At 44.1% G+C, this 22,249-nt stretch overlaps 1 protein-coding gene across 2 annotated transcripts in view; it reads right to left on the minus strand.

The window, feature by feature from the left end:
• Window positions 1–6,487: 6,487 nt before the first annotated feature.
• SPIRE1 (spire type actin nucleation factor 1) overlaps window positions 6,488–22,249 on the minus strand; it is a 205,130-nt gene continuing 189,368 nt past the window's right edge. The window contains exons 11-17 of one of the 2 annotated variants that reach the window (XM_053571882.1): window positions 19,958–20,100; window positions 17,040–17,213; window positions 12,194–12,331; window positions 11,534–11,604; window positions 10,958–10,985; window positions 10,725–10,861; window positions 6,488–8,185 (exon numbers count right to left, since the gene is read on the minus strand). In XM_053571882.1, coding sequence (XP_053427857.1) covers window positions 7,927–8,185; window positions 10,725–10,861; window positions 10,958–10,985; window positions 11,534–11,604; window positions 12,194–12,331; window positions 17,040–17,213; window positions 19,958–20,100 — 950 coding nt within the window. In that variant the 3' untranslated portion in view covers window positions 6,488–7,926. The remainder of the gene's footprint in view (window positions 8,186–10,724; window positions 10,862–10,957; window positions 10,986–11,533; window positions 11,605–12,193; window positions 12,332–17,039; window positions 17,214–19,957; window positions 20,101–22,249) is intronic. The other variant, XM_053571883.1, reaches the window with a different exon arrangement.

Here is a 22,249-nt window from a genome sequence, read left to right on the forward strand (position 1 = left end):
AGGACAGGGTGGCTGAGGGCTGGAGTGGCTGACAGGACAGGGTGGCTGAGGGCTGTAGGGGCTGACAGGACAGTGGTGGCTGAGGGCTGTAGGGGCTGACAGGACAGTGGTGGCTGAGGGCTGGAGTGGCTGACAGGACAGGGTGGCTGAGGGCTGTAGGGGCTGGCAGGACAGTGGTGGCTGAGGGCTGTAGGGTCTGGCAGGACAGTGGTGGCTGAGGGCTGTAGGGTCTGGCAGGACAGTGGTGGCTGAGGGCTGTAGGGGCTGACAGGACAGTGGTGGCTGAGGGCTGTAGGGGCTGACAGGACAGTGGTGGCTGAGGGCTGTAGGGGCTGGCAGGAAAGTGGTGGCTGAGGGCTGTAGGGGCTGACAGGACAGGGTGGCTGAGGGCTGGAGTGGCTGACAGGACAGGGTGGCTGAGGGCTGTAGGGGCTGACAGGACAGTGGTGGCTGAGGGCTGTAGGGGCTGACAGGACAGTGGTGGCTGAGGGCTGGAGTGGCTGACAGGACAGGGTGGCTGAGGGCTGTAGGGGCTGGCAGGACAGTGGTGGCTGAGGGCTGTAGGGTCTGGCAGGACAGTGGTGGCTGAGGGCTGTAGGGTCTGGCAGGACAGTGGTGGCTGAGGGCTGTAGGGTCTGGCAGGACAGTGGTGGCTGAGGGCTGGAGTGGCTGACAGGACAGTGGTGGCTGAGGGCTGGAGTGGCTGACAGGACAGTGGTGGCTGAGGGCTGTAGGGGCTGGCAGGACAGTGGTGGCTGAGGGCTGTAGGGGCTGACAGGACAGGGTGGCTGAGGGCTGTAGGGGCTGGCAGGACAGTGGTGGCTGAGGGCTGTAGGGGCTGGCAGGACAGTGGTGGCTGAGGGCTGTAGTGGCTGACAGGACAGTGGTGGCTGAGGGCTGTAGTGGCTGACAGGACAGTGGTGGCTGAGGGCTGTAGGGGCTGACAGGACAGTGGTGGCTGAGGGCTGTAGGGGCTGACAGGACAGTGGTGGCTGAGGGCTGGAGGGGCTGACAGGACAGTGGTGGCTGAGGGCTGGAGTGGCTGACAGGACAGTGGTGGCTGAGGGCTGTAGGGGCTGACAGGACAGTGGTGGCTGAGGGCTGTAGGGGCTGACAGGACAGTGGTGGCTGAGGGCTGTAGGGGCTGACAGGACAGTGGTGGCTGAGGGCTGGAGTGGCTGACAGGACAGTGGTGGCTGAGGGCTGGAGTGGCTGACAGGACAGTGGTGGCTGAGGGCTGTAGGGGCTGACAGGACAGTGGTGGCTGAGGGCTGTAGGGGCTGACAGGACAGTGGTGGCTGAGGGCTGTAGGGGCTGACAGGACAGTGGTGGCTGAGGGCTGGAGTGGCTGACAGGACAGTGGTGGCTGAGGGCTGGAGTGGCTGGCAGGACAGTGGTGGCTGAGGGCTGTAGGGGCTGACAGGACAGTGGTGGCTGAGGGCTGTAGGGGCTGACAGGACAGTGGTGGCTGAGGGCTGGAGTGGCTGACAGGACAGTGGTGGCTGAGGGCTGGAGTGGCTGACAGGACAGTGGTGGCTGAGGGCTGTAGTGGCTGACAGGACAGTGGTGGCTGAGGGCTGTAGTGGCTGACAGGACAGTGGTGGCTGAGGGCTGTAGGGGCTGACAGGACAGTGGTGGCTGAGGGCTGTAGGGGCTGACAGGACAGTGGTGGCTGAGGGCTGTAGGGGCTGACAGGACAGTGGTGGCTGAGGGCTGGAGTGGCTGACAGGACAGTGGTGGCTGAGGGCTGTAGGGGCTGACAGGACAGTGGTGGCTGAGGGCTGTAGGGGCTGACAGGACAGTGGTGGCTGAGGGCTGTAGGGGCTGACAGGACAGTGGTGGCTGAGGGCTGGAGTGGCTGACAGGACAGGGTGGCTGAGGGCTGGAGTGGCTGACAGGACAGTGGTGGCTGAGGGCTGTAGGGGCTGACAGGACAGGGTGGCTGAGGGCTGTAGTGGCTGACAGGACAGGGTGGCTGAGGGCTGTAGGGGCTGACAGGACAGTGGTGGCTGAGGGCTGTAGGGGCTGACAGGACAGTGGTGGCTGAGGGCTGGAGTGGCTGACAGGACAGGGTGGCTGAGGGCTGTAGGGGCTGACAGGACAGTGGTGGCTGAGGGCTGGAGTGGCTGACAGGACAGGGTGGCTGAGGGCTGTAGGGGCTGACAGGACAGTGGTGGCTGAGGGCTGGAGTGGCTGACAGGACAGGGTGGCTGAGGGCTGTAGGGGCTGGCAGGACAGTGGTGGCTGAGGGCTGGAGTGGCTGACAGGACAGTGGTGGCTGAGGGCTGGAGGGGCTGACAGGACAGTGGTGGCTGAGGGCTGCAGTGGCTGGCCCTCTTGGTGACAACAGTGAAGTCTGCTTCATGTTCTGACTCTTCCTTTCAGAGATATCTCTGTAGTGAGTCATTTCCAGGTTTTCAATGTAGTTTGCCCAGATACATAAGAGGAAATCACTGTGTATGGCAGCTATAGCCTTAGGAAATGTGTTCCTGAAATAAGCCTTGAAGTGAAAATGACTCCTTGATTCATGGTCTGAAGAATGGTGCTGAAAACAGCAGTGACTTCCCTCGGTGCTCTTGGATGACTAGGTACATCATCAATGAGCAGTAATACAGTAGAACCTCTAAGTTGATGACTCAGGACTGTAACAAATTGGTCAACATAGGTATTCAACATAAGGAACTAGGCCTCCCATACTCATACGAACATGTGGTGCATGTCTGGTCTATGAAAATTAACTTGAGGTGGTGTGGGGAGATGGTCAACGACGGAGGTTCTATATTTTGAAAGGAATCTTTTTTTCTGAGCAGTAGGTCGCAACACTGGGCTTAAGATATTCAGTGAACTATGCTGTAAACACGTGCACTGTCACTGAGGCTTTGTTGTCTTTGTTGTTCATAGAGGACAGGCAGAGTTGATTTAAGATTTTTCAGAATGGTCAGTGAGCACTGGCTTCAACTCAAGAGTCACCAGCTGCATTAGCCCCTAAGGGTCTCAGCCTGTCCTTTGAAACTTTGAAGCCAGGCATTAACGTCTCCTCTCTGGCTAGGAAACCCCTAGTTGGCCACTACTTCCAAGAGAAGGCTGTTGAGTCTACACTGAAAATCTGTTGTTTAGTGTAGGCACCTTCATCAGTGACCTTCGATCTTCTGGATAACCCACTGCAGCTCCCACAGCCACACTTGCTGCTTCACCTTGCTCTGTTACGGTGTAGAGGTGACTTTTTTCCTTGAACTTCAGGCACCAACCTCTGCTAGATCAGACTTCTCTTCTGCAGCTTCCTTACCTCTCTCAGCCTCATAAGACTTAAGAGAGTTAGGATCTTGCTCTGGATGAGGCTTTGATGTAAGGCAATGTTCTAGTCTCCGTATCAGCATAACGCTGTTTTGCTTCTTATCACTTGTGTGTTCACTGGAGCAGCATTTCTTTCAAGAACTGCTGTGTTCACAGCTTACTGACTGGCTCAAGAGACCTGGCTTTTGGCTTCTCTGTGGTTTTGATGTGCTTTCCTCACTAAGCTTAATCATTTCTAGCTTTTCATTTAAAGCAGCGGTTCTCAACCTGTGGGTCATGACCCCTTTGGGGGTCAAATGACCCTTTCACAGGGGTCGCCTAAGACCATCGGAAAAAATATATTTTTGAAAAACATTTTTGCCCACATGAAGTACCAATGAAAATAATTTTGTGGTTGGGGATCACCACAACACGAGGAACTGTATTAATGGGTTGTGGCATTAGGAAGGTTGAGAACTACTTATTTAGACTCTTCCTTTCACTTGAACACTTAGAGGCTTATTATTAATTGACCTAATTTCAATATTCGTGTGTTTCACGGAATGGGGAGGCCTGAAGGGCGGGACAGAGACGGGAATGGCTAGTCAGTTAAGCATTCAGAACATTTATGGATTCAGTTTTCTGTCTTACGTGAGCACAGTTCATGGTGCCCTAAAACAATTAAAACAGTAACATCAAAGATCACCATAAAAGATACAACAATAATGAAAAAATTTAGAATGTTGCAAGAATGTGACAGGGATGGGAAGTGAGCACATGCTGTTGGAAAAATGGCACCAAATGACTTGACTTAAGAGTTGCCTGTGGCTCAGTGAGTAGGGTGCCGGCCCCATATGCCGAGGGTGGTGGGTTCAAACCCAGCCCTGGCCAAACTGCAACAAAAAAAATAGCCGGGCGTTGTGGCGGGCGCCTGTAGTCCCAGCTACTCGGGAGGCTGAGGCAAGAGAATCATGTAAGCCCAAGAGTTAGAGGTTGCTGTGAGCCGTGTGACGCCACGGCACTCTACCCGAGGGCGGTACAGTGAGACTGTCTCTACAAAAAAAAAAAAATAAAAGTTGCCATAGACCCTTCAATTTGTAAAAAAAACACAGTATCCCTGTCACTCAGTAAAGCAACATGCAATAAAAAAAGGTATGCCTATCCATGAAAAATGTGCCGGTTTTCTTGGAACAAGAATTATATATACCTCAATAAAACTACTTTAAAAAACTTTATCCACCTCTACACAATGTCTTCCTACATGTGACTTACATATTAAAATGTTATTTACTCTTTAATAATTTTCATTTCCTACTTGACGCTGCTTGGTAGCAGAGTCACTAGTGGTGGCCCCATTTTGATTTTCCCAGCGTGGTTCTTATAGATTGTATGTCTCAAATGACTCCTAGCTGCTGCTGGTTAAAAATGCCTTGCCTTCCCAACCAGGTGGTCTGTGACAGCCACTTAACCAAAAGACATCATATTTTACGATATTAACTCAACATGGAAGATATGATGGAAAACCATTTTATTTATTCCTAGATAAATATTAAAAGATTTTAATGAAAATTTTAAAATAAAAGATTGTAATGGGAAACATTTAGTACTGTATATCCCCTGAAGGCCACCTGGGCCTCCACTTCTACACATACAGGAAGCTACTCAGAAGCCTAGTCAGTAGACACATTTCTTCATGGTCCTTTAACAGTTTCGCATGTACAAAATTTTCTGCTATTTTGCTTTAGCAAATAGCAACATAATTTAAAACTTTCATGTTTGTCATATAACACCTAAAATCCAGGCCTATATTTATCAATATAGTTAGAAAAATAAAAGTCCTAAAAATTTCATGGTATGAGTTCATGGTGCTAATCACATGAATTTTTTAAACATAAGATTATTTTTAAAACTCCTACATAATCACTCTGGTTCGATTTGAAAAGCTTAACACTTGGAATGTAGTAAGACTGTTAAGTTAGGGTACGTATCAATTAATTTGAGTTTTCTCTTGCCTTGAGAGAGTTAAGTCCACTGTCCACTGAAAGAATGCCTTTCAATTATTAATAAATAGCTACAGTATTTACAAGCATCCCTGTACACTCTGATATTGCCAGGAACTTAAGCTGTGGGGAGGAAGCACAGGTGTCCCAACAACGTGACTTCATGATGTGTGGGACAAAAGGAACTGGTGCCAGTCCTGGAGGAGCTGCGGTGTGAGCAGGACGCCCATTCAGACACACACACATGCTTGCAGACAGGGCAGACTCCAGCTGGGACCAGGCAGACCACAACATTTTTGTTGGGTTAGAAAGAAAAGCTGGACAGTAGGAAACCATGACAAAAAGAAACACTGCAAAGGTAGGTTGTTTTATAAGGAGGAAAAAGCAGTTGTGCCTAAAGTCAGACTATGCTAGATTTTTAAAAATCATACACTGCGAGCTTAGTGAATGACCCTATGGAAGTTATCTAACTTAGGTGAAGTGATGAAGGGGCATGTATGTATCAGATATGGGAGGGTTAAATGTAAGAGTGAGTTTTGGCAACCAAAAGCGATGCTAATTTGATTTTTACAGTTTTAAGTGTGCCATGTGCTCTTCTTACACTGCTTCATATGATGCTATCCACTTGACTTCAGTGCTGTTGAAGAATTTACATTCTAATGCTTTGGTAAGAGGGGATCATAATGCCCAAATCATCCGATATAGTCACACACACCCCAAAGAGGTGCAGTAAATAACTAAGTTACTAGACATTTGCTTTCTGAAATTCTTTTTTTTTTTTTTTTGGTTCTTGGCCGGGGCTGGGTTTGAACCCGCCACCTCTGGCATATGGGACCAGCGCCCTACTCCTTGAGCCACAGGCGCCGCCCTGCTTTCTGAAATCTTATTGGGGGAGTGTAGTTCCTTATATTTTAATAAGAACAGTAATTAGTCATTAGTTTAAAAAGCACATTCTCCTAGGTGCATGCTCATACACATACAGAATCCCACTCCCCCTCTGTGCACCCTTCCAGGTAGGGACTTGAGCAGCTAAAGCCTGGGGCCATTAAAGGGGGTGAACCCCACCTGGAGTCTCTCTGAAAATTTTATGAGAGTCACCCAATACAACTTTTAAAGCTCTTAAATAGGAGTCTTTAAAATAATTCAAACACATAAATAATGTTTCTCTGGTAGCCCACTTTTACATGCAAATTCAGACCAACTGTTAACATGCATTATTTTAGTCAATTGGTAAAGTTTATTTCATAAGTGTAAGTAATTTTAAGCCATTTTTAAATTGTAAATTTCAATCCATTAAAAACTACTACTGGAGAAGTCTTGAGGTATTACCGTTAAGTTAGTGTGGAAATGTTAGCTATTTAACTGTGGTGTGAGATGCAACTGCCTCTCACGTGCTGACTACAGACGTCCCTGAGGCTCTCAGGAATCACTGTGCATGCGCAGTAACTGATTTCGCAGATGGTAACAGAACTTGATTGGGTGGTCATCTGTAAGCACACCAAAATAATGAACTATAGCCCATGGTGGGGGCCATGTAAGCTGAGACATGAGGTACACACACACCCTCCAAAGCACCTTCATCAGAGACCCAACCTGCTCACTCACATCATTTACGAGGAAAACTAGTGCAAAAAGCATCTGAAAATTTTTCCTGTCAGCAGGTTGTCTTTTCATTTTAATAAAAGAGCTAGATATTTTTCTTTTAAAATTCATTATGAAAATACATCTCAGGTGGAGACCTTAGTTATCAAATTGTGGCTTAATTTAGTCATGATGGCTGCATTCTCCTCAAGACACAGGTGAACATATGAGCTCCTGCTGTCCTGCAGTGCGGCCTATGGCTGGTACCTGAGCTGCCAGGATCCTCTCACAGTTAACCTCTTCACAAGATTTTTAGCCTTCCTTTATTGAGACTCCCCAAAACTTTAATTTAGACCCGCATTATAAAACTATTAGCAACTATAATATATTCAAGATAGGGAAGGAAAACCCAGCCCTACTTGGGAGACTCTGATCCATGGCAGGAGGACACCCAGGGCAGCTCAGTGGAAACGGCCACCATGCAGTATGCAGCTCACTCAGATGCTTCGTGCTAGAATGCAGGCATAACATCTCTTGCAGGGCAATAATAATTTAAAAATCAATTGATAGTATCAGCAAATCCTTCTAGGTTTTGTGTTGTGAGATAATTAAACAGCTCAGCCCACCTCCAGGCACCTGGTACGTGGCAGGGCTCTGGGTCCTGGGTAGAAACACTGTTGTGTGGGAATGCCAATATGACTTACTGCTAAGACACCTCTGTGAGGCAGGTTTCTCAAGGAGAAGCTTTTTGCCTTAGTCAGGAAATTATTTGAGGACCAGTAAAAATCTGAACTAAGGAAAAAGTTTCTGACTTCCAAAGCCACACACATAAAAACAATGTTCCAACTACTGTCCTCTCTTGGTGCAAATAAGCAGCTGGCTGATCTGTCACATATCGTCAATCGATATCAACACAGTGTTCAGTCTGTGAGCGACGTGATGCAGCAAGGATCTGATTTAATGCAAATTCAGGCCTAAGAAATAAAACCAAGGGAGGGAGAGACAGTCCGGTTCAGTGTTCTCACACACTAATGCCGACTCCAGACACAAAAGCAGCCGAAAGGCACGGGGCTCAGATCTCACTGATCGTCCTCTCTGAAGGGCAGTACTCCGAGGGGCCTGGTGAGGACATATAGAAAGACTGTGTCTTCCTTTTTAACCGGGCTCTTTTGTTGGCCAACACCAGGCTGCGCCGGCTTGAACTGATGATTTCCGAAATGAACTTTTTGCAGTCCACACACACTTCCATGGTGCTCCAGTCCTCCATTAACTCTTTGGGAAATTGGAGTTCTTCATCGGACTTGTCCACAGACTTAGATTTTGAGGAGAACCTGGGTGAAAGAAACCCAAAATATGCCCAGCATTGTTACTTACAGGTCTACTATAATACTAAAAAACAGTAACTTTGTTAGGCTGGGTGCAGTGGCTCACACTGTAATCCTAGCACTCTGGGAGGTTGAGGTGGGTGTATCGCTTGAGCTCAGGGGTTTGAGACCAGCCTGAGCAGGAACAAGACCTATCTCTACTAAAATAGAAAAACTAGCCAAATGTCATGGTGAGCGCCTGTAGTCCCACCTACTTGGGAGGCTGAGGCAAGAGAATGACTTAAGCCCAAGAGTTTGAGGTTGCTGTGAGGTGTGATGACACTGTACTCTAACCAGGGCAATCGAGTGAGACTCTGTCTCAAAAAACAAAAACAGGAAAAAAAAAAGAAAAGAAAAAAAGTAAACTTGTTGCCCAAACATCATGGAATAAATGGGGAATTTGATCATGGTATGTTCTTTCAAAGAAGAATTTATTACCAGAAACAAGGCTTAATTTTTTTTTTTTTTTTTTAAAGAAAAGAAACCTGGAAATATGTTTTATTAAGAAATGGAACTAAAAACTCTTACCTATCATTCTAGAATTTCTGGAAATAGGCTATTCACCTGATTGCTATATATACATGGATGGTGAGTTACAGTAACGAAAAGTGAGACAAAGTATATGGTGCAAATGTCCTCTTGATAATTCAGACGGACTTAAAAGTTCTTTTTCCAGGGATGTGGTGACCCTCTGAACAGTGAACACTAGTTAACTGTAGCTGGTAGGTCAAACTTCAGGAAACTGAAGTAAATTCATCTTAATCCTATGATATATCCAGAAAAATTATCTTTTGATTAGTTTTCTGAAATGAACTTTTTGCAGTCCATGCACACCTCCATGGTGCTCCAGTCCTCCATTAGCTCTTTGGGAAAATGGAGTTCCAAGTCTGAGAAGCTAGATGAAAAAAATTTGTATATTTATCAAACATGGCTCACCCTATTCAACAATTCTCTTTATGTGGGTGATTGTTTATTTGGATTCCAAAAAGCTGGAGTTAACTAGACCAACAATAATAATAAAATAATTAATAATAATAATAAATATTTTCAGGAATGTTTGAGAAAACTTGGAACTACTTACTCATTTACCATTTATTTTAATTAAACCACACAGTGTGAAACCCTGAACACAGGGTGAGCTCTGAGTGCATGTAGGAGGAGCAGCCTGGAGACAGTCCTCACTCAGAGGATGGCGTCTCAGTGCAGACAGAGTCCAGCTGCAGGTGCAGGCAGTTCAGGCACAAGTTTCATGCGAGGCTCACAGCTTCCTCTGCTGACTGTCCAGAGCAGTGGTTCTCAACCTTCCTAATGCCACAACCCTTTAATACACCTCATGTTGTGGTGACCCCAACTATAAAATTATTTTCGTTGCTACTTCATGTGTGCAAAAATATGTGTTTTCAGATGGTCTTAGGCGACCCCTGTGAAAGGGTCGTTTGACCCCCGAAGTGGTCATGACCCCCAGGCTGAGAATCGCTGGTCTAGAGTATGATATGGTTGGTGTGCTAAACCCCAGCTGCTCCACCCCACCAGTGTGGAACTTGAGCTACCCTATCTCTTTCCATCTTTCTTAAGGACCAACACTAATCTCAGCCCATGTTAAATGCAAAGAGACTGAAAGGCAATTGTTTTTCTTTTAAATTGCCAGCTCCTGGCATATGGCTTTATTTCCATCTTTATAATAGTAAAGCAAGCCAAAGCTATTACAGACTCTGTAAACAAAGGATTAAACAGATTTTCTTTCAAAACTAGAGAAGGAAAGGATTTGGACAATCATGTGCAAGTTTTCAATCCACTGAAAACAAAGTAGTTATTTTGAAAGCAGAAAAACTATGTGATCAGAGCATCCTCCCAGTAGCCAGCTATTATCCCTTGAAAAGTCACCTCTGGGGGAGTTTTAGGGGTCTGTTTATGAATCTAAAACTACAGTAGAACCTTTGTAAGTTGACCATCCAGGGACCGTAACAGACTGGTCCACAGACGGAGGCTCTCAACATGAGGAACTAGGCCTGCTGTACTGATAATGTACATGTGGTACATATCCGGTCTATGAAAATCAGGTCAACTCAAGGAGGCAGTCAATGCAGGGAGGTGATCAGCTATGAGGGTCCTGGGTGTATATTAAAACCAGCCAGCCTGGGTGTGGTACCTCAGTTGAGCCTAGGACATGAAAACTAGCCTGAAAACATGGCAAGAACCTATATCTACAAAATAATTAAAAAATTAGCTGGGTGTGGTGGCATGTGCCTATAGTCCCAACTACTAGAGGCAGGAGGATGGCCTGAGCCCAGAAGTTCATGGCTGCAGTGAGCTATGATCCCGCTATTGCACTCCAGCCAGGGTGACAGGGTGAGACCTTGTCTCTAAAAAAAAACCAACAAAGCAAAACAAAACAAACTGACCAAACAAAACCCTTTGAGCCTAAACCCTGACACCTCACCATCCTTAAAAAGAAGAGTATTCTCCTTTGACTATTGTGTTTTGAAGACCCAGGCCCCGTGCTCACCTGGCAATGCTCCGAAGTGGCCGATGGTGGCCAGTGGAGGGTCTTTCTGGCCTCACACAACTTTCCCCTTTCTGCAAGGCAGCAGGTCCCAGTGAGAAGATGGGAAGGGTGGAGTATGGCTTGGAGGGCAGCCGCATCTGTCATCCCAAACAGAACTGACAGTGAGCAGCACCCGTTAATAGGGCAGAGGCATAGAACGAAAACACATGATAACTTAATCAGGCTCAGCTTACCTTTTTGCAACACTGTGAGCACACCGGCCTGCACACAAAATCAGAAGTGTTACTTGGCATGACATGATAAATGCAACGGGGGGCTTAGAGAAGCGGAAGGCTGCACAGTTGGGAGTTTCTAAAATCAACTGCAAAACCTCGCTGGTCTTTCTGTCAGAACCCAACAAACCAATACACTGAGAATGGCCTGAAAGACCATCTGTAAATCTCTTACATCATCTACTGTGAAAGGATCCATCTGTATCTGCTTGAAATTTTCTTACTTGTCTATGTAGGGATCATATAATAACCATACTATTTTTTTCTGTTCAAACATAACATATTATTAGAATTATCTTGGCTACATAAAAGAAAAAAACTTGCAGAGAAATATTTTCCAGTTCAACACCAAATAGGTGTTTGGCCTATCCTCTTTAAAAAATCCATTTTCCTAACAGTCAAGGGTGGCATGAGGAACTGTAACAGAATGGGCCATTTCTAATGTTACGCCTGTGTAGAGAACCGATGAGGCCAGGAAGGCAAGAGCCCCTCTCACACCTGCTGGATCTGCCTCCTCATAAGTTACAAGACACTTACCTCTTACAGAACTGACAGGTGTAGGACCAGGTGAAGAAGGAAAACCTCCTGGTTCGGCAACAAAAGCAGAGCTGAAAAATACAAATTTAAAAGGAGTAAAGCCCTGTGGCTAGCAGCTCCTTTCCTAATGTCCATGTTTGAACACACTTCACATTTACATACCGGGGAGTTAAGTGGACATAAGGAGAAAGAGAATTCAGAAATTCTGTTTATAATGGTTGGCTCTGTGATACTGATAATCTGGGTTTGTATTTAATTATAATTCTATTTTCAAAGGTAATAAAAGGCCACAGCTCTCAAGGGTCTCACCATCATGGAAGCAATCTGAAGAAGGTTCTGAAAAACCCTTCTGTTTCTCAGACATATTTTCTTACAGATCCTTGAAAAGTATACAGACTAAATGAAGAGTTGGTTTGCATACCATTATTTATTATGGTTGTTTTTAAAATTTTCCACAGATTTTGGTATCTAAGGGAGAAACAAAAATACTCCCTACTTGTGCGCTATGCAGAGCAGGGACTGTCCACTGGAGTGTGAACACCTCACCTTCTAAATCCCCTAAACTGTGCTGTGTCATCTGGCCAGCAGACCACTCTGCCAGGTGGCCATGTGTGGGACGGGCCTTCCTTCCACCCTTCTCATCATGTTGAATAGCACTACCTTTCCTTTTTTCAGGGCAGTGTAGACATCTTTATACTGTTGGTATTTTTCCAGCTCTGCCTTCACCAGGACCTGACGGATATGCATCACCTCCTCCACAGTGAGGGCGAGGCACTCCACTGGGTAGCAGAACTCCTCCTGAAATCCAAACGCCACAGGAATGAGAGGTGAAATGCCAAACTTCCCTTCAGATCAGACACCTGGTTAGTAGCTTCAGAGAAGAGGCGCCCCGGTGACCATGGGGACAGAGCTGGCTCCCTCTGGGGACCACACCATTTCTAACTACACAGAGACCACAGATGCAGAAAACATCTGGGGACCCTGTGAAACATGGTAGCCACCTATCTAAATTTCCAAAAAATGGAAGTTTCTCACATTTGCTCAGATATTTCAACACCAGTAACTCTGTTTCATTAGTAGAGCTATGTGTCTGGGCTTAAAACCTTCAAAAAATTTTGTTGTTCTAAACCAATTTTATGATAGTTTTCGTCTATGATTATGCAAAGACATTATTTAGTACTGCACTATACTCTACAATACTAACAGACAAGTAGCAAATCTATACCACTGGTCCTGGTTTTACTTAGACTTTTTTTTTTTTGGTAGAGACAGAGTCTCACTTTATTGCTCTTGGTAGAGTGCTGTGGCATCACACAGCTCACAGGAACCTCCAACTACTGGGCTTAGGTGATTCTTTTACCTCAGCCTCCCAAATAGCTGGGACTAGGCACCCACCACAACACCTGGCTATTTTTTTGTTGCAGTTTGGCCAGGACCGGGTTTGAACCCGCCACCCTCGGTATATGGGGCCGGTGCCCTGACCACTGAGCCACAGGCACCACCTTACTTAGACATTTTTAACTCTGTGCCCTGGGGAGAGCGCTGTAGCATCATCATAGCTCAGAGCAACTTCAAACTTTTGGGCTTCAGTGATCCTCTTGCCAGCCTCAGCTGGCACTGTGGGTGTGCACCATGCCTGGCTAAGTTTTTCTAATTTTGGTAGAGACAAGGTCTCACTCTTTCTCAGGCTGATTGATCCTGTTTTTTAAAACTGGTTTGTGGTACCCAGAATAGCCAAAAGAAGGTGGTTAGTAATTTATACTGACAAGCATTATTTAGTGATCAGTTACATCAGCACACTTAACAAAACCCCAATGTGTGAAGGGGACTGGAACACAATGCTAGCGGAGTGGTTTACTCAAAGGCACTCTCTCCAGGCTGCCCACAGTCTGCAGTTTGGGACTGCTTTCCAGCAGCTGCTGAATGAATAGTCAGTCCTGGAAGGCATGGAGAAACCCAGAAGAATGTCACAAGAAATATTTACATTGGCATCTCGTGTCCTGGTCTCCCTAAAAACAGCTGCTGAAGATGCTGATGTAACTGATCCCACTGAACAGGAGCCTCGGGCCTGTCCACTCCCCACCCTGCCGACCCTTGATTGGTGGATCTCAGAGAAAGACAGACAGTCTTGTGCAATTGGATCCTGCCAGGCTTCAAGGGGCCATTGTGGGGCAGTGACACTGAGATGAATGTTCTCACACAGACACATCACAGTTTACTGCCCCACACAGCTCACAGGCCCTCTGCAGCCCAGCAGGCTTGACAGAAAAGCACCTGACTGGAAATGCAGCCCGTTTGTAGAGTTTCGACACTCGGTTCTGTCTTTCAGTCAGAGAGAAACAAAAATAAATTTAAGTTGCAAACTTGACAAACATTAGCATTTACTAAAGAAAAAGGAGTAAGATGAACTACTGTTTCTTACTAAAAATCAGTACAAAATCATCTCTGTCAAACTATCTTAAGGAAGATTAAATTTGCTTAGTGTTTTAGGAAAAATCCTGAAATTGAATTTTTAAGATGGGTTTATTAGTATTTAGAAGTCAGGGGAATAACTTATTCAAAAAGATTATATCATTTGCTCTAAGACACCCAAAATTCTAAAAAATAATAAAAAAAAAATCACCCATCACACAATTTCCTCTTTGGATCACACTGGGATGCTTAGTATCTACTCTGATTTGCTCCACCAGGAGAACAGAAAGTCGTGTCAAGTGGGAACAGTGAAGGTTAGGTCTAAATAGGCAGTATCAGCTGAGTACATCTGGATGACTCCTTTTCTCATACTACACTTGATCTTAGCCAAAAGGCTGAGAAGTGATTTTTTAATGCGTTTTAGAAATTGTCCCACGATCACGTCTATTTTTCAGTAATGAGTATGACTGCGGTCTTTCTTCTGATGGCTAATTGTATGACAAAATCTCTAAGCTGTGACAAAATAATGTATGTACTTAAAAATAACCAGATTTGTTATAGTACATACCAGGAAAACAGCAAACAGTCCCAATTTAATTAACTTTACAATTAGAATACCTGAGTCAGTAAACATTCCAGGTAATCCCACCTCATTTGTGGGGATACCCACCATAAACCTGGCAGTCTGTACTGTTCTCTCTCCGGTCTGAAAGCACAGAAGGGCCTACTCAAACACACATTCCACTCACTGCCGTGAACCATGTGCAGATCCAGTATTTCATAGGATAAAATTAAAAATCATAGATTTTCTCTTGTTATTCTTAAAAATTTCAAACAGACTACTCTTCAGTAAAATAATTTCTATATGGTCAAATGCTAATGTTTTAATTCCGGAGCTTTCCCAAGGACAACAAAACTTTAATGCAACATGAAAGAAACTGATAATAGTTACTAGAATAGTTTTCATTATTTTTTTCAATTGACAAAAATATTAATTCAACATCCTTATTGAACTTTAACAGATACTGCTGAGCTACTAATGCCACAAAACTAAAGAGCACGCAGGCTCCCACCAGGAGGGAGCGCCCTGCCCATCAGGTGCCTGGAGATGGCCAGGGGTAGGCCACACGGGGGACAGGCCAGGGGAAGGCCACACCAGCATAGCTCCGGTGCCCTTACCTGTCCTTGTTTCCCTGTGACCCCCAAATTTAGGAAAGGGACGCTAAATCTAAAGGAGTTTTAATAAAGATTACGATATGCTATAGAAACACACATGCCTTTAAAGCTTGCTTTTATATCTCTCACTTAAATCGCTGCTGTTCAGAAAGGGTAGGAGTTAAGTAGCACAAAGGTCATAGAGATAATATGAAACTTTGGTTATTGAGCCACAGAGAGAAATGGATACTGTCATCTTTTATACAGTATTCTTTATTAGTGAAAACATATTATAAAGAATATCCAAAATAAACATTGATTTTTGAGTTTTTGCTTTTTTTTTGAGACAGTCTCATTTTGTCACCCTCAGTAGAGTGCCATAGCGTTACAGCTCACAACAACCTCTAGCTCTTGGGCTTATGTGATTCTCTTGCCTCAGCCTCCCGAGTAGCTGGGACTACAGGCTCCCGCCACAACACCTGGCTATTTTTTGTTGCAATTTGGCCGGGGAATATCCGAACCCACCACCCTTGGTATATGGGGCCAGCACCCTACCCACTGAACCACAGGCATCGGGTTTTTGAGTTTTTAATAACCCAAAAGAAGACAAATTTAAATAAAAGTAGCAACTATTAAGTTTAATTACTCTTGGGGGATAGGGAAGGTTTAAAATTCACTTCCTATCTCTGTTGGAAATAGCCTGTGGACTTGGTGTACAGGGACCTCTGTCTGTCTGGGAGATTGATAATAAAATGCCAATAGTTCTTCAGTGGTGGCAGCAGGAGTGATGAGAGTTAACAAGCCACCCAGGCCATGACAACATGCTGTTCCACAGGGCAGATCAAAAATACATGGGGATGGGAGGCTGAGGCAAGAGAATCGCTTGAGCCCAACAGTTTGAGGTTGCTGTGAGCTGTGATACCACAGTACTCTACCAAGGGCAACATGGTGAAACTGTCTCAAAATAAATAAACAAATAAATAAATAAGGAAAGGGGTAGAGACTTCCTCTGTACTTCACTGCAAAGAACAGAGAAAGGAACTGCTGTGTCTCATTCACATTCTGGGTTTCCTTTCTGTACTGAGATGGGTGAGAAAAAACAAAGAGACCAGCTTGGTGTGGGGAGGCGGTAATCTGTTAAGGACAAGTTTAGTAAATAAAGGGCCTGAATTCACAAAGGCTGTTCCATAGCACCTGCCACACTGGAGCAGAAGAGGCTTCCATGTGGTCCCAGGGCTTTTTATTAATACTTCACTCATAAATGGGAAGGTTCAAATAATAGTAAAAAATATATTTTTCTGTTCAAAAAACTCAAAAACACAGTAATAAAATGCAGGATTATTTAAAATATTTTAAATAGCCACATCAATAAAAAGGAAACTTGGAATTTCTCTCTTCAAAGATGTAATTCTGTGATCTTCACAACACAGCTTCTTGACAGGTGATGACACACAGGCTCCCGGAGGCCACGGAGGCCTGTCCACCGGGTTTGTGGCCCACTAAGCTCTTGGTGGGGTGTGCAGGAATCTGTGCAGGGTGGGGTAGGGGGGTCCCCTGTGGCTACTTGGCCAGGCAGGAGCCTGTTCTGCCCAAAGAACAAATGAGCAAATGCTCTTCTGATGGGGATGGAGGCCAAGAGGAAAGCACCCCATGGGCTCTGAGGGGGCTCCTGCACATAGAGAAAGGAGTTCCCTCCTGTGCAATCAGGTCAGTCTCTAACTAGGATGCTGCATTTTGAGTTTGTTGTCCTTTCAAAGTTACTTCCATCTCAACTGAGATCACAGTGTAATCTACACATCCTACATGTGATTGGCGTCAATGATCACAAGCAAATGCCCATCTAAGCTGTTAAATCTTGCAGAGTGCAGTAGTTGAAGTATCATTGTCAAAGAGACAGAGAGAATAAGGTGATTCCCAGAACCAGCAGAAAGAGGCCAACCTTTGAGGACTTCCACCTGCTGGCAAAAGCTCTCTCACATAGATAATACATAGCCCCTGCTACCCCAAACATGGCTGCTTCCAAAGGGTGAGAGCTGAGCAGAGAAGCTGTTTGTATGGTAGAAAAAAGTGGTCGGAAAGGCGTCCTTGGCCATACACTGGTTATCCTAGGCACCTGAACAATGGATAAGGGAAAAGAAAATGGCAAGGGGAAAAGAAAAGGAGAAAATAATACTGAACACAAGTGACTACAGATCGTGAAAGAAAAACAAAACAGTAAACATTGTGAAGAGGAGAACGATCCATGCCAACCTCTGCACCCAAACGTATCATCCGCAGTCAGACTGTGGAGTCACTCTGGAGTGCCTCAGAGTTCACAGGGCAAGGCCTCACGTTTAGTATTTTTCTAACTTGGTGGTCCAGGGAAAACTCTCGACCTCTTAAATGAGGCTTGCAGGGACACAGGACAGAGGTAACTGCTCCCTGTGGCTACAAAGCATGGGGACACACACCAGGCAGCTGCTTGCTCCTGCCCCGGGAAGGTATGAAGTCACCTTTCACCTCGATGGGCAATCACCCTCAGTTATTTGATCAAACGATGAAAAAAATTCATTTAAAGTATCCTAAGGAAAAGGAAGCTGACACAATAAAAAAATTATTGACAACAGAAACATCTGACATTTTCAGTTGAATTGTTATAAATGCAAAATGATTCCTTGCCTTATAAAATGCAGATACAATGTTAAATTAATTGCCATACTTTTAAAAACAATACTTACCAAACTGGAGGGGATTACTAATAACTGTGATTTTATAGATTTCCCAAGATAAAGTGTTAGCCAGAAAAGTCATTGCCTAGAACTGGGTATTCATTCTGCCTCAGCTTGTTCCTCTGCCTGCTGACAGGAACTCACTGCGTCCAGCCCTTCAACCTGAGCACCTCCAGAGTTGGCCAAGGTCTTTCTTGTGACACAAAATAGTTCATCCTGCCCTCTAGCCTCTCCACAAAGTTCAGAGCCTGATAACACTCAGTCTAAGAGTTAGTTCAGCTTCACCAGGAAAGACATGGTATGGGCTGAAGGTCTTGATATAACTTCCATTATTAGCTGTAACTATACTGTAGTTAATTTAATAGCTATTTTACATTGATAATTTTTTAATTTAAGTCTAACCTCAGTAATAATGATCACAAAGGCCAGGTGTGTAGCGAAGGATAGACTGGCCTTTAGGGAAAGCTAGATGAAGAAAAGAATATCTTAATTATATGACTCATGAAAAAAAATCACAAAGCTCCCTCTTATGTATTTTCAAATTGTGACAATAAACATACATTTAGGTAAAGTAACAACTTAATTCACATTAACAAAAATCTTTGGATTTTACAATTTGAGTCTGTCTTGGTCAGAGTTCTGCTTTCCTGTTGGTGAATCCCCGACAGACAATAGTGTGCTGGTGGTTATGTAGGAGCTAAGGAAAGGCCATAAAATTATTAGTTCCTAAGTTTGGAATAGGGGTGCGTGATCAAATGTCAACCCTCCATGCTTTGTTTAAATCCTCCCTCCCCGGGCGGCGCCTGTGGCTCAAGGAGTAGGGCGCCGGTCCCATATGCCGAAGGTGTCGGGTTCAAACCTAGCCCTGGCCAAAAAAATAAAAATAAAAAATAAATAAATCCTCCCTCCCCATTTACAGTAACCACACTATTCCCTCTACTTTGAGGGAGGGACATCTGTCATTGCTTCATTGAAACCCTGGTGAGTCATCATAGCCTAGAAAGAAATGGACTTAAGCATGTTCCAGTATTTTTTCTTCATAAATATTAAAAAAAACATTAGATATCCAATTGTGGAGGAATGTGTATATATATATACACACACACACAGTATACATATTTTGAGACAGAGTTTTGCTCTGTTGCCTAGGCTAGAGTGTCATGGCCTTATCCTATCTCACAGCAACCTCAAACTCCTAGGTTCAAGCTATCCTCTTGTCTTGGCCTTCTAAGGTGCTAGGATTATAGGCACGAGCCACCATGCCTGGCTGATTGTGGGGTAGAATATTGATTGAAGCCTTGCATCTTGCTACCAATATTTCTGAAGCCAAGTGGGACTACGTAAGCATCTCCGCAGACCTCCGTGGCTGGCAGATCTACCACTTCTTCCTGGAAAGGCCTGTGTGCTGAGCCACTGTCCTGAAAAAGTAAACCTGTTAACCAGTCTAACACCTGTTTAGGTCCCAATATTATAAGACATTACTGGAAAACAACACCCAATGGTCACTAGCAAATCAAAATTCCCCTCCTCCTTGTGCTTCTGCCTCAATAAACTGGTTAATATAGTAATATTTTGCTATAGTTTATTGTAAATTAGTTTAAAAATTTTTTTTCAATGGATTAATCACCTTTGAAAGAAGAAAGCATTTCTTTAATAATAATCCATAGTTTCAAGATTTTACATTGATAAATATTTTTAAAAAGTGCTCAAAATGGGCTCAGCACCTGTAGCTCAGGGAGTAGGGTGCAGGCCACATACATCCAAGCTGGTGGGTTGGAGCCTGGCGCAGGCCTTCTAAACAACAATGACAAGTGCAACCAAAAAATAGCTGGATGTTGTGGCAGCTACTCAGGAGGCTGAGGCAAGAGAATCGCTTAAGCCCAAGAGTTTGAAGTTGCTGTGAACTCTGACACCATGGCACTCTACTAAGGGCAACACAGTGAGGCTGTCTCAACAACAAAAAAAAGTGCTCAAAATGAACAAGACTGTTCAATTTTCATTTACATTATGGTTAGAGTTTGTTTTCTTTAGCTATTAAATAAGTTATCCAAACTTCATAAGTTTTTACCTCTTTATCATCTTGGTAAGAAAGCCAATGCTAGGCCTCCAATGACCCCCTGGGTCACCAGGCAGTCTCTCCAGTACTTACAAGGGAGCGAGAGCTCAGCCGAGATGGTGGCAGGAACTGCCTCACGTTAGTAGGTGTTTCCTTTTCGATGGAATGTCGTCTCTGGGATGGCTGCCTTCGCTCTGGCTGGGGTGTTGATGATATGGGTAAAAATTTCGGAGGCTCTAAAGATTTAACCAAACAAACTCTTTTACAAAATAAAAATCATACATTTGACTTTTTTTAAAGAGAAAACCCTTTGTCATTGGGACACACTGCTTTCGAAGAAGAAGAATGTAATTCCCTGGAGACACATTTTAAGATGGTAATCATTAGAAGTGTTTGAGAACTGTCCTAATAGAATCTCTGCAAAATAAACTTGCTACAGAAATAATAGATAAAAAGGAAAAAATGTTGTTTTTAATATTCAAATTCACACATAAAAACAGTGTAACTATAGCCTTACATCTGCACACACAAATGCCTTTATGTGTAAATGTTACTTCACACATAATTTTACAATTATAAAGTCTCAGGCATTATTTTGAAAACAAATAAAAATATGTATTCTGTGTGGCTAAAAAGTCATATCAAATCATACCAAAATTCTCAAGTGTATCTTCTTTTTATTTCTTCTTAAAGCTAAGATAGGGAAAACTCCCTTTTCTATATGTTTATCAAGATATTTTGTTCTTGGGTTTAAATTAAGCTGTATTTATTTATTTATTTATTATTATTATTATTTTTTTTTTTTTTTTTTTTTTTTTTGTAGAGACAGAGTCTCACTTTATGGCCCTCGGTAGAGTGCCGTGGCCTCACACAGCTCACAGCAACCTCCAACTCCTGGGCTTAAGCGATTCTCTTACCTCAGCCTCCCAAGTAGCTGGGACTACAGGCACCCGCCACAACGCCCGGCTATTTTTTGGTTGCAGTTTGGCTGGGGCTGGGTTTGAACCCGCCACCCTCAGTACATGGGGCCGGCACCTTACCGACTGAGCCACAGGAGCCGCCCTTTATTTTTTTATTGTTGGGATTCATTAAGGGTACAATAAGCCAGGTTACACTGATTGCAATTGTTAGGTAAAGTCCCTCTTGCAATCATGTCTTACCCCCATAAAGTGTGACACACACCAAGGCCCCATCCCCCTCCCTCCGTCTCTCTTTCTGCTTCCCCCCCCATAACCTTGTCATTAATTGTCCTCATATCAAAATTGAGTACATAGGATTCATGCTTCTCCATTCTTGTGATGCTTTACTAAGAATAATGTCTTCCACTTCCATCCAGGTTAATACGAAGGATGTAAAGTCTCCATTTTTTTTAATGGCTGAATAGTATTCCATGGTATACATATACCACAGCTTGTTAATCCATTCCTGGGTTGGTGGGCATTTAGGCTGTTTCCACATTTTGGCGATTGTAAATTGAGCTGCAATAAACAGTCTAGTACAAGTGTCCTTATGATAAAAGGATTTTTTTCCTTCTGGGTAGATGCCCAGTAATGGGATTGCAGGATCAAATGGGAGGTCTAGCTTGAGTGCTTTGAGGTTTCTCCATACTTCCTTCCAGAAAGGTTGTACTAGTTTGCAGTCCTACCAGCAGTGTAAAAGTGTTCCCTTCTCTCCACATCCACGCCAGCATCTGCAGTTTTGAGATTTTGTGATGTGGGCCATTCTCACTGGGGTTAGATGATATCTCAGGATTGTTTTGATTTGCATTTCTCTAATATATAGAGATGATGAACATTTTTTCATGTGTTTGTTAGCCATTCGTCTGTCGTCTTTAGAGAAAGTTCTATTCATGTCTCTTGCCCATTGATATATGGGATTGTTGGCTTTTTTCATGTGGATTAATTTGAGTTCTCTATAGATCCTAGTTATCAAGCTTTTGTCTGATTGAAAATATGCAAATATCCTTTCCCATTGTGTAGGTTGTCTCTTTGCTTTGGTTATTGTCTCCTTAGCTGTACAGAAGCCTTTCAGTTTAATGAAGTCCCATTTTGTTTATTTTTGTTGTTGTTGCAATTGCCATGGCAGTCTTCTTCATGAAGTCTTTCCCCAGGCCAATATCTTCCAGTGTTTTTCCTATGCTTTCTTGGAGGATTTTTATTGTTTCATGCCTTAAATTTAAGTCCTTTATCCATCTTGAATCAATTTTTGTGAGTGGGGAAAGGTGTGGGTCCAGTTTCAGTCTTTTACATGTAGACATCCAGTTCTCCCAACACCATTTATTGAATAGGGAGTCTTTCCCCCAAGGTATGTTCTTGTTTGGTTTATCAAAGATTAGGTGGTTGTAAGATGTTAGTTTCATTTCTTGGTTTTCAATTCAATTCCAAG

This window comes from Nycticebus coucang, chromosome 19 (assembly GCF_027406575.1).
Source record: "Nycticebus coucang isolate mNycCou1 chromosome 19, mNycCou1.pri, whole genome shotgun sequence".
Classification (NCBI taxonomy): Eukaryota; Metazoa; Chordata; class Mammalia; order Primates; family Lorisidae; genus Nycticebus; species Nycticebus coucang.